The sequence below is a fragment of the Neopelma chrysocephalum genome, unplaced genomic scaffold, assembly GCF_003984885.1.
Source record: "Neopelma chrysocephalum unplaced genomic scaffold, ASM398488v2 Primary Assembly neopelma1_61b, whole genome shotgun sequence".
Taxonomy (NCBI): domain Eukaryota; kingdom Metazoa; phylum Chordata; class Aves; order Passeriformes; family Pipridae; genus Neopelma; species Neopelma chrysocephalum.
Window position 1 is genome coordinate 14,023,109 of NW_020897717.1, and position 12,742 is coordinate 14,035,850.

At 43.3% G+C, this 12,742-nt stretch overlaps 1 protein-coding gene across 2 annotated transcripts in view; it reads right to left on the reverse strand.

Moving 5' to 3' along the window:
- CAPN8 (calpain 8) overlaps positions 1 to 10,968 on the reverse strand; it is a 29,885-nt gene extending 18,917 nt beyond the window's left edge. For both annotated transcript variants that reach the window (XM_027681826.1, XM_027681827.1), the window contains exons 1-3: positions 10,719 to 10,968; positions 7,968 to 8,037; positions 63 to 181 (exon numbers count right to left, since the gene is read on the reverse strand). In XM_027681826.1, the coding sequence (XP_027537627.1) occupies positions 63 to 181; positions 7,968 to 8,037; positions 10,719 to 10,955 (426 nt within the window). In that variant the 5' untranslated portion in view covers positions 10,956 to 10,968. The remainder of the gene's footprint in view (positions 1 to 62; positions 182 to 7,967; positions 8,038 to 10,718) is intronic.
- Positions 10,969 to 12,742: the final 1,774 nt, after the last annotated feature.

Below are 12,742 nucleotides of genomic sequence, written 5' to 3' on the forward strand. Positions count from 1 at the left end.
TTCTTCTGGCTAAATACTAGAATTTTCCTCTTTTATTCTCAATAACCTGTTCATATAGGTACCTGGAAATGAAAGATTCCAGCATAGTCCTTCTGGAAACTCTGATCCTTGGGAACAACGCGGTACAGAACATCTGGATTCAAAGTGAGAGATGCAATGGCAGCTAAGAGCCAGCAATCACCTAAAAACACACACGTTACAAGGCAGAAAAGTTCATTAATAAATAGGGGTTTGTCAAGCTAATCCCCACACCATTAAGTCACACTCTCACCTAGATTAAAATGCCAGCATTAAGAGCTATGCATGGTCCTGCCAGACTCAGTATTGGTTCAGCAATCCATTCTTCCTTTGTTTTTTATCTCTTTTCCTCATTTTCCACTCACCCAAACCGCATAGGTACCTTGGACCTCTGATGTTGACCATGGTGGTAATTTTGATGGTCCAGTTTGTGCTTTGCTATTTTGATTTTTTAATGAAGCTGTGAAAACAAGCTGCTTTGCTAAGCTTGTTCACGCCCTCAGGAGACCAAGAATGCAGCCAGAGGGGGAAGACATTTGAGGTATGTGGGTTGCAAAGCGTGGCTGGGCAGGACACAGTTAATGACCTGCGGTACTTTGGCTAAACTCAAGCCAGCAGACCTGGGGGAGACAAGGACTTAGAAGATGTCTGGAAGAGGGTAAAAGCTCCTTGTTTATAGAAGGACAGTGGGACTTGCATTCTTATCTTTTGGAGAATATTCAGTGGACAGCAGGAACATTTGAGGGCCTATTTCTTCTTAACCCTTTCTTCGAAGGTCTGAACTTGAACCAGCACACCAGGGCTACTACCAGAGATTTGCCCAGGAGTGTAGTGGAAGCTCAAGTCTCCTAGGACCTTTGCAAGGAAGTGAGTGCTTTCTCTGGCCCACTCCTTATCCTGGAAAGGATGGGCATGCCCAGCCCTCCATGGAGCCTGCGTGTCTCGCAGCTGGAGCTGTTTGCTGGGTTGGTTGCCCTGTAAGCAGAAGGTGGTGCCCCTGGGAAACTCAGTGACTCACAGGTTTCTTGCAGTGTTTGCATACTGCAAACAGCAGGAGGAACTTCTGTGATTCTGTATTATTTCTGAGGTGTGCAGAAAGCCTAGGAAAACAAAACTGCTCTGAAGGTACTAACATTTTCCTGGTTCCCTGTGGATTATCTGTGCCAAGACATAGTTTCTTTGTGCAGGTGCATATTCTGCAGAAGGAATTGGCAAACCAGCTCTTGCATCAGAGGAAATAAGCTAATTGAGAAACTAGGGAAAGAGTTTAATCTGTAGTATGATTGAATACCCTAGAGCAGCAGGTAATTCTTTACATTGACTCAGACTTTATGATTTAGTGTCATGAATACAACTGCAAAAGTAAGATATGGGAGCTGGGTGCTCTCTGCTGCCTGTACCCCACTGAGAGGTACCCAGATGCCTCCTGTGAGCTGAGTAAGAAGCAGCTGTTTTGAGTTAGGCAAGCAGGGACTTGAGAAACACCTGTGAAGAAGTGCCCCTGGTATGATGACCTGTAGCCACCTGAGCTGGCTGATGGCATTATGGATCCAAAACTGTGACCTACCCAGTGTGCCAGCCCAGGCATTTCCAAAGAGGAGGGAAAACCCAGGATTAGTATGTGAAACGCTGCTTGAGCCTTCACCCAGGTTTGCTCTGCCTTATCTTGGCTGCCACATTCAGGAAAGAGCATTCAAGCTGGAAGGGGGCCAAAAATGGCTGGATTACCTGTTTCTGCCCATCCACCTGCATTTCTTATGAGAAGAGGTTAAAAAAATTGTCCTGCTCATCCTACAAAAGCAGTGTTTGAAGAAGAAGTGTGAAGCAGGTTAAATGCTCCTTTGCAGAAAAGCTCTTTGAGGCAAGACCTCTTAGTTGAAAGATAATATTTCCTTTGCAGAAGAGAAGATAAAATAAAAGGGTTGTGACATATTTAAAGTGGAAATTGAGAAAAATTGGTGCTGTGCATAAAGAGAGTCCAGAAGACTCAGCCTCTAGAACAACTATGAGCAGAAAACCTTCTTAAGCTCCTCTTCAAACTAATTATTTTACAAGCTATTTTTCATTCTGTGGGAGAGGAAGCTGGCCTGGAAGTTTCCTCCCACCCTTAGGTACCTATGTATAAAATAAGAAAAATTATGACAGCACAAGGTGTGGGGGGAAAAAGGCTTTAAGGACCTTCTCTCCCAAGGAAACATAGATGTAGGAAAAAATGAGTCTAAGATAAGATCTGCTTTGTATTTATTTCTTTGAGATTTTCCTTGGTACAGGTGTATGCCTTAAGCCGTTATAATTTTGTTTTCCTTGGAGAGGTAGAAATAATGGTGATAAGTGTGGGGAATGAATTTTCAGAGGAGGAAGATGAAAAGTCTTATCAAGTTAGAACTGAAATCCTCATTTTCTCAATTACTCCAGATTTTCTTGCTGCTCTGGCTGTTCCTGGTATGCTGTGAAGTGCAGAACATTATTTCTGAGAAGGTGGCAAGATGGGGGACCCTGGTGTCCCTGTCGAGTCCCTCCACCCCCGCTGAGACCAGAGAAGGCCTGTAGCAGTGACAAGTTGGTGCTCTCCCAATGTGCAACGCGTGGAAGGGTTTCCCCTTCCTGGTCCAGGCCAGAATTTTATAGTCAGTGAACAAGAAACTACTGCAGGCTTTGCTGAGGATGGTGTATGTTTGATGCGCAATTAGGCAGAAGATTCAGTGAAATGAGGGGGGTTTCCTTAAATACGTTATTTACTTCCCTGACTCAGAAGTAAACAATTTCAGAATCTCAACCCCATAAGATGCCAAATGCAGCGTGAAATCCTTTACAGCTATCTTACAGCATAAATTAACTTCTTATCGTCTGGCAGAGTGAGTGATGTGGGCGCTCCTGCCTCTCTCAAACACACCACGCAGTCCAACCTCCCAGGGAAGCATTTAGGGGCAAGTCTGCTCAAAGCAAGCCTGGAAAGAATTGTGTTGGAAGAATTGCAGTGGTGAACTTGGCCTTAAAAGTAGCTATGCCTGCCTTAAGCAATGCAGAGTCCTGTCTCTAAACCTTACTTTGGGGCCTAATATCTTTGACTAAGCTTGTGCCTGAACAAATATCAACCGTGCCTTCCAAAAGGAACCAACTGGGAATTGGCTGCTGTGCAGTAACTTGATAAAAATGAAGGTTTGCACAGGGTGTCTGAATGTAGATGGTTTGGGGGCATCTTTATGTAGCAGTGATGCGTGACATTCAAGCTCCTGTGATATTTACTTTGAAACAAATTAAAGAGGATGTAGAAATCTGTCCATATCAAGGAGCCTCCATGATGAAGCCTAAACTGCACAGTTTGCCTCTTACCTTCTTATACACCACAATGGGATCGTGGCCTATTAATAAGCCTTCTCAGCCCCACTGGATAATAGATTACTAGTTCTAAAAAAGTACAACTTGACAGTCCATGTTCTTTTTTTCAAAGTTTAACATAATATTGTGGGCAATTAAATTTCAGAGTTTTGTTTGTGGTTATGACAAAAGGACAGTGCAACAGCAAAAGTTCCCTAGGTAGACAAATAATGTAGAACCACTCAAACTTGCCCTGATTCAGCTAAAGGTTATGAGTAATCTTTCAAACTTTAAGGAAATTATTTTATTCCTTTCCAAAAAAGTGATTTTTTGAGGGAAAGGAAAAGAGGCCAATTGACCAATTAATTAAATTAATTATTTAGAATGTATTTCCAATAAACTTACAGTCAGAAAAATGACAATATCAAAAAGCATTTCTGCTCACTCTGTGTGTTTGAAGTTGTAGCCTTTTAGCTTATAAAAAGAATTATTTTTTCTAAAAAAACTCTCAACATTAGCCCTGTGAAGTTATATCACCTATGGGCATATAGCTGCTTCTGCTCAGCCTCATAGTTCATGAGCAGAAGTTTCAGACAAGTGCCAATTACAGTGTTTGCTGTTGCTGCTGAATGTCCAAAAAAGAAGCCAGCTTGATGCATGGATCTGAAGTTATTTGAAATGGTCGTAAAGTGCAATTTATTTATTTATTTTTTATTAAGCAATTCTGACCTTGAGTTTGTGGTGGAAAGGGTAAACATGAATCTTAGCTGTGCCTAGCTCCTGTGTCTGTCTCCATATACAGAGAATTACTTTGACTGTTAGTGCACTTGAAATAAAATCACTTGCTGCTCACAGATGTACTGAGATGGTTCATGTTCTCAGTGCTACTCAGTCACCTCCTGGTTTAGAGAGATAATCGAATTGCTGCAGAGAATACCGAATCCTTGGTGACCTGGGAGCTGAGTGACTCCTTTGTATTGATGATGTTTACCCAAGCATGCTGCACTTGCAGAGGCCATAAAATAAATGAGAAATTTGATTAGTTTCAGTTGCTACAGAGCAGTGCTCAGTTTTTGTTTAGCTACCATTGAAGTGTCTAGACGCAGAATATCTGAACTCTTCTTTGACCTAGAGATGGTGAGTTTTAGCCAAAAGTCCAAGTGTCTGGTTCCAAGTTCTAACTGGACAGCACAAAGGCGTTTCTGTCCTGACTGCATTTTGGCTTATTGCTATTTCAGCGATGCCTGGTGTTCAGAAGGGATCTAAATACAATGCTCTGGCTCTTGCCTCCCGGACTGTCAAGCAGCATTGACTCTCAGCTTTAGACTCCGCTGGAAGCCCTTCTTCAGAGCTCATAGTACCTGGGGCATCACACCAGACATCAAGGAAGCACTGACCCACTAGCTTATCATTTATAGCAGTGCAGACTGCCTCTGCTTTGAGATTTCTGAAGGCTTCCTGAGGTTCTATGGAAATGAATTATGCTCTGCAGCTGTGTACAGAAAGGCAAAGGAGAACCCAGCAAAGGAACAGGCTGTCTTCTCCTTGAGGTCTCAGAGTTCTCAGTGAATGTATTTTTTGACAGCTACGAGATATATCTGCTAGAACTCCAATGCCCCTTAGCCACGGCATTGAACGTCAGAAGGGCCACACATTAACGTCCAACAGCAAAATAAGCTAACAAACCCAATATTATTAAGTACTGTCCTACCTACACCCGCTTCATAGGTTCCCTCAACAGGTATCAGATCTATCTCAGAGCTGTCAGGCTTTGGTTTGTTCTGTACCTGTAATCTCTTTAAATCTGCCTGTAGGACAAGACATGCACAAAGCATGCATGGGGTGGACTCCTCAGCTGATGTGAACTCGTGCATCTGCCTTGGCTTCAGGGGACTCCTCCAGCTGACAGCCTGGGCCAAAGGAGCTGCAGTGCCTGGAGTAGCCTCTGAGCATTCAGAACAAAAGGCAGCTCATGAATATAAATAGTGTGGATCTGGAAAGCTAATATTAAACTGAGGGGGGTTCAGTATGTTTTATATTATTAAAATTAAATTTATGCCACTTACTTCTTAAGAACTTCTGCAAACAGTTCTAACAACTTATTCAGATAGCTGCAAGAAAACTTCATAAGTCACCTTTAATAACTAAGACTATGTGACTGCATTTCAAGTTGTTACTAGGCTATCAAAAAGATACGGTTCAAAGAATGTTTAAAATATTTCAAGTCTTTCAAGTTCCCATCAAACTTCCCAAGCTGATATTCATCTAGCTTACACTGTTGTCAAAGAAATAAGTTTAATGGAGTGAGACTAACTCTGTTTTTTCTTGTTCCTTTTGTTCATATAAACCCAGACCTGCAGTTTTATTTTTAAAAGAAAAGAAACATGTCAGAAAAGATTATTGAAAATAGGCTCTATTTCCCTCAAGGACTTGTTAACCGGTCACATACTTGGCTTATGTAAATATGTAATCAGGGTCTGTTTCAATTGAAGTGTTTTACATGAAGGTTTTAGTAACAAGGACTTTGATATTCAAGGTATTGGATCAAATACCAAGAAAGCTTAGTATGCCTCGGAGATGTAAAGCAAACACCTGAACGCTAGAAGGGAAGTCCCATGCCTGAAGTTTGTTTTTGTGAAGGGTCAGTGTGTGTAGAAGCAATTGTAAGCAGCCTTACAGAAACAAATTGGATTATCTTTTTTTTTTTTTGGTGAGAGAGTAAGAGAGAGAAAAGCAAGCTCCTAATAGAAGCAGAATCAGATTTCGGGATTTTTCTTCTAGGTTTGGAGCAGCTTTCAGAAGTAGCACTTGGGGTACTGCCCAACAAAAGCTGGCTTCAGAAAACCCAGAGCCAGACACTATCCCCAGATTCACAGGAGGAGTTTGGGTCCATTTCTGTTGTTACCACTATTTGGTAGATTTTGGCAGCAGTCTCTAATGAAAGCCCATTGAGCACAAAGAACTGGGACTCCACAGAGACATTCAGCAGGTGACAGAAGTAGAAAAGGACTCAGAGTATTTGTATGCAGTTTCCAGGCTAAACACAAATAACATATTGACCTCTTCTAGTTTAAGAATAGTTAATATTCTTCAGTCCTATAGCTTGTAAACTGTCAAGGAAAATGAGGTTTTACGTCAGGCATGTGATCTTTTTTTTGTTTTAATGCTATTATAGAAACTTCCCAAATAGAAGGTGACAAGAAATGTCTCTTTTATTACTTATCTGAACCATTTTCCTAAAATAGAGTAAGTGATCTCCCCAGCATCCACCAAATAAATATCTTGGAGCAAGTATATGATTGGGCATCTTATTTTTAGCATTTGGAGTATAAGCCCACACACCAGGGAATTTTTCAGCAATTGCTTTAATGGTGCTGTGTTTACAAGACCAGCATTGGTATTATTTATTGCCAATGACTTGCAGAAATTGTTTGAATCTCATTTGCACAATGGATGGGCTGGAAAACCAGTGAGGTCAGGAGTACTGCAGTTAGCAGCACAGGAGGGAGAAAGGCTGATTTCTCTGTGTCTAATCTATCAAATTCTCATTACAAGAGCTTCAGCCTTCCCGCCTCTATATGTAGTCAGGAGAGGTTGCTGCTGCTGTCTTCTGCAGCTGGATCTTATCAGTGAGGCAGGCAGGGAAGGCAGCTGCTGCAGCAGCTATTTGAGGGGGGAATCAAGTCCCTTTACAGCTCCCTTCTGGCCGCTTGCACAGCAGCTCTGTTAAGCCAATGGCAATCACTGGAGAAAAACATGTTAGAAAGTTTTTCTATGATGGATCTCCAGGAGAGGATGAGTGCTGCCTGAGAGACATCTCCTCTGCATCAGGCCTTAATCTGGGGAGCTGAATGACACTGTCTCTTCTGTCTGAGCTTGCATGGTGTGGCTGGTGCCTGGTTGCTCCTGTCCCCACTCGCAGCTCTATGCCAAATGCTGTACAAGCAGAAGGAGCATTCAGCATGAAGGCCTTGGAACATTTTGCCGTTGTGGATCATCTTATGAGGTTTATGTGCTCTGTTCATTTTTTATTATGTGGTCTTTGTTTCTAACTCCTGCCTGGACCATCCTGCTCGGCACAAAATGGTCATAGACCCAGCCTCTCTACTAAACCAGTTCCTGCTCTATTCCTTGGTTGTGTATTTGTTTTGTGTGAAACTGAGGCTGGAACTTGCTCTGCCTCCCAAATAAAAATCCCTAGGGACTAGGCTACAGGGGAAAATTTCCCTGGTGTCCCTTGTCCCCAGAGTCTTTGAAGCTGTTCTTGCGGGGATGGGCACAAAGCCCACTGTCTTGCTTCGGGGCAAGTGTTCTCATGATTAGGTTGGTGTCCAACTCTATCTTAAGATATCAAGAGCAAGCCAGTCTTCTGCTCCACATAATTAGCTTCCCTCCTCCAGTAGACAGTTTGGTGTCTTCCAAGTTTGACATAGCTCTTACAAGCCCATATATATACCCTGTCTCAGGTAGCAATGCTGGTACATGGGTCCCCTTCTTGGGTATCTGCCTCTCTCTATAGTACATCTGGGAGATAGCCAATAAAATAAAATGGTCCGTGTACGAGGAACTTTTAAATGAAGCTGCATTTTTTTTTCTTCTTACAAAACAAAATTCAGAAGCGCTGCACATACCCAGCTCTCCTTGGCAGACATCTGTTCGGGTAGCTCCTCCAACTATAAACTGAGGGTTGGCACATAATTCCTGAAAAGACATAATTTCAGAGTTTGCATCACCCTTTCTGGTCTGAGAAGCTCCCTTTTCTTGTTCCTTGTTCAATATTCAAAAAATATTAAACACTTTCAACATTTCCTATAAAATAATATATCCTTTCTCTTCTCCCTGATTAACATGGTCCCAGAACAACGTTTCTGTAAAAAAATGAGGACTGCTTGTATTTCTTGAGGCAAATCCTGCTACTTGAGACTGTCAGTGATATTAGTGAGAATTTTTGCTACTGTGGAGACAGGCGAAAATTCAGCCTCAGCATTTACAACTCACTTTATCTTCCTGAGATTTTGGTTCAAGCACTGCAAGTGAGTTTGTGACTGTTGCTGCTGCCAGTGCCACTGGAGCTCTGCTGAGTTTCCACTGCCAACAGCGTGGATGATGTTCCCCAACCCTGACCCTGCTTCCTGGGAGGCCAACCACGCAAATGCTTTTATTAGCAACAACCCTCCTTTCTTCCTGGCCCTTTGGGGACAGCCAAGTAGGTTATGGCAATGACTGTCACTCCTGTCCCAACTCTGAGCTCTCCAACAATTCATGGCCTATATTAGGAAGTTAATATTGTCTCTCTAGAGACAAAAGCCTTCTCTGTTTTCTTGAGCATTTTCCATGAGCTTCTGGATGGCAGCAAGAGGCAGTTTATAGGAAGCCTAACTTGGCAAGCAGGGCTGAGGACAGTTTAGGCAGTCACTGGCTCTCACAGAGAGCAGCAGTTGTCAGCTTTGAGCATCCTGTGGAGAGACAGGGGTAACCCAGGACTACTTGTGTGTGACAAAGAGCCAATTTCCTCTTGCAATAGGTGGCATCTCAGCTACCTCTTTTTTGCTTCTGTTCAGTGGACAGAAGTCAGGAGTGGGTTACCCACCACACAGAAATAGGGGTTTTGTAGGTTTTTCTCTCCTCCCTCCAAAGCAGTGCACCTGCTGTCAGTCAGCTGCATATGGCTTATTACTCACCTAGACACCTGTCCTTTCTGAGCCACTCCTAAGTGCCACATGCACCTTTCACACTGTTGACTTTCCATCTTTTCTCTTTCTATAAACCCACTGTTGAAATCAGAATGTAAGTCTGTGGTGGCACTGTCTCACACTCGCTGTCCGCAAAGCAGCAGTCGCAGTGTGACGGGGGTTGATATTAGCAGATATTTGTTTTGCAGGGGGCACTTCTCCAGCAGGTTTCCTCCCAGTTACCCACTGGTTCTGGTTTGGATGCAGACAGGGAAGTGAGTGGTGATCCTGTCAGCATGCAATCACAGGCAGAGTTTGCAGATGGAAACCTGTTGACCAGTTGAAAAAGTCCAAGACATGAGCAGGGTGTGGCCTCCAAGAGGAGTCATCCACAACACATAAAAGCAGATCAGATCCAGGTCCCTCCGAAGAGAGCAAAGCAGAGAGTTTGTGTCACCTTGCAGCAGGTTTGGGCTCTGACCCCTGCATAGGGATAAGCCAGTGGGTCCTAGTACTTGTGGATGAAGTGTCCATAAATCGCTTGTGTCTCTGCTGAGTGCTGGGAAGGTAGAGGGGTCCCACGAGGGCAGGTCTCTAGCAGGCAGGACTGGAACATTTAACCCTGCTGGATCTCAGACCTCAGTTATTCCTTACCTTGATATGTTTGTGGGTGTCTCTGCCTCCAGCAGGCTCAGTTTTGTAGCCCAATTCTAATTTAATGAGTTTCCTAAGGCTGACCTTCTCCAGAAGGACAGGCAAAGCCAAGAGACACATCCATGGTACTTGTTTCTGTAACACCTGGGTGCCAGAGTAAGGTGCTTATGGACAAATGGCATTGCCAGGGTTATTAGGCCTGGAGTTATTAAACCTGCAAATTTCTGTTTCTCACTTTTCAGGTTAAAAAAAGCCAATAAAAATCAAAGTCTTGAAATCTATTGTTCTTCTCATTTTCCTTGCTCCCATCAGAGGAACGTAAATTGTTTGGAGATTTTTCCTTCTTTCCTCAGTTTTTTAATATTTCTTGATGTAACAAGAAGGGCCAAAATGACAAAGGAGGAGCAAAGTAGAGACAGAAACAAATGACTGAAAAATGAAAGTGCAGAAATATCTCTGAAGGCCTGATTTTGCAGTTTAAAAAAAATCATCATCTAATCTTTCCTGATGAAAATTACTTTCTTAAAATCAGAGGCCATTTGTAGGATATATGTATTTGGGTAACAGCAATTCCAGTCAATTGCTGTTTAACTGTTACACGTAGCTTGAAGTGAGACAGAGGATTTTATTCACATATTAGCCTGATTTCCTGAGGTGCAGAGTGGCAAGACCTTGGTGTGGGTACTTTTACAATTGACGGTCAATGGCTCCGGGGGTGCCCCATAGTCTGTCTGGATACACATGGGGCTTTTCAATCCATCTCTGGATTGCACCCTGGACTTGTAGCTCTGAGGATCTGGGATGGACAGGGAGGAAGCCTGTTCCCATGAAGCAGGTTCCCACAGACTCCTGGCTTTATAATGGGCTTAGAAGACGATGATTTTTTTTCCCCACCCCCTTTCCAGCCTTGCTTCCGCCAATCGTGGAGGTAATGCAAGATAGAATTAAAGAAGAAAACATACAGGAATAGTGGATATTCAGGCTCACCACTGATTTAGCATGCATGTTCAGGTGGGCTTTGATTAGATTTGAACCCAGTAAAATAGACATTCTTACCGTGGGGCGCTTCCAGATTATCCCCTGGGTTTTGAAGGAGTATGGTCCCAGGTCCCGGTAGCCCAGAGCAGAAGGACAGGCTGGGAACTCCTCATCCTTGAACAGGGTGCCAGTGTGCAGGCATTGCTGCTTCAGGGCTTCATAGTCCTGCTTCAAATACTTGATGGCATTCTTGTTGGATCCAAGCCCATCCGCCACTGCTCTTTCTTGGCACAGCCTTGCCGCGACCCTGGACATGCCTGCCTACCCTCCCAGTGTGAGGTGCAGCTCTGTCTTTGCCTCCTGGGAGAGGAGGTCAGTATAGGCAGGTAGCAGGCTCGGGTGGAGCCAAGGACTGCTCTAAGTGCTCCAGCAGCCCTGGAGGGAGGAGGCACCAGAAGTGCAAATATGTACCTGAGAGACACAGGCAGGAGCTGGCGGGAGCCACAGCCAGCATGGCTGGAATTGTGGGCATTGCCTGATGCTATTCCCATGCTATTTGCTTTTTTTGTAGTCCCTTTTTAAAGTACTCTTTTAACAAGGAGCAAGGGAAAACAGTGTTTTTGCAGACACACCTGTTTACACATGGAAAGTGATTGTGTGAGTTTAGTGTGCTGAAAGTCAGGTTTGAAGATCAGTACTTTAAAAATCCAGGTGAAGATGGTTTAAAACTCCTTTCCTTCTTCTGAGATTGGACTCTGTGCTGTTGGAGGGTTGTACAGCCACAAAACCTGGAGCTGGGTATCTATTGCTACAGCTTATGTGGCTATGGAGATGCCATGGAGCTTTGAAGCTAGGGAAAAGTTGAACACACTTTTGGCTTAAGTGATGGGTATTTTCAGAAGGACCCCTCTCTTTACTACTCTCAAAGCAGTAGGAATTTTTAATTTAATTTATTATCAATAAAAGGTGTGAACTTGACAGAATTAAAGCTGACCACTTGACTATATGATCTGAAGAGGGCAAGGATACAATCCAGGAGCATGACCTAGGCCAAAAATGGGAAATTGTTTCACCAGATAGAAGGTAAGCCCTGCTGTTCATGTCCAGTGTGACCTTGGGCAGAAATTATACCTTCCCCATCTCAGATAGTCAGAAGTCAGTCATCCTATTTACAGTTTTTTAGTGGTATTTCCTGCATATAAAATATTTACAAGCAGAAAAAAATTATGGTGTAAAAGGCTATATAAAACCTTTAAAAATAGTGGTTCCTGTTCTTGTAGTAGAAAAACTCCAAGTTTCTACCCTAGAAACCCCATTTTGTACTGACACAGTGGTGCACACCTCCCTGGAAAAGTGGCTGAAAATGTCTGTAGGTTCAAAAACTGAAGGAAGAAATATTTTCCATGGAGCACAGCTGCTCTCTGCTGTCTTCCTATATAATGGCCAGGATTCCCCAGCAAAGCCCACTGCATGTCCAGCAAAAAGCTGGGTAAACAGTGACTTTGTTTGCCAAAGAGCATGTTTGATGACTACCCTTTGGTAAATTTAGACAGAAGGTGTGGGGAAGGGAAGAGAGAATTTTTAAGGACTGAAACCTGTTGAGATAAGGTGTTCAAATAGAGGCTAGCCAGGTTGCTTGTCTGCAAATATTTGAAGAGAGGGAATGCAAAGGAGGAAACAAAATTACTTGGTCAGTTCCAGGTGGGCACAGGCAGTGAAGGCTGGGATGAGGGAACTAATATATCAGCTACCCCAAAATCAAACTAGTACTGTTGAAATTGAGTAAAGGAGAAGGATGGCCAGATTTTTATCCCTGTTACATTTCAATACTTATGTGCACGTCTGTGTACTGAACCAGAGTGAGGAACAGAATAATAAAGCATTGAGGTGAGGGGTTTTTTCTTTACAGGGTGCAATTTTTTTTCCTGATAAATAGACCCATTCTGAGGTACCCACTTTCTTTGCTGTAAGCGCAAGCTTCGGCAAGATTCCTCATGGAAAAGCATGGTGCTCCAGCAATTGGAAAAGGCCATTTCGATCAGGAATCTTCTGTTCTTCCATGTATTTTTTCAGATGTACACTTGAAACGCTGTGTAACTCCA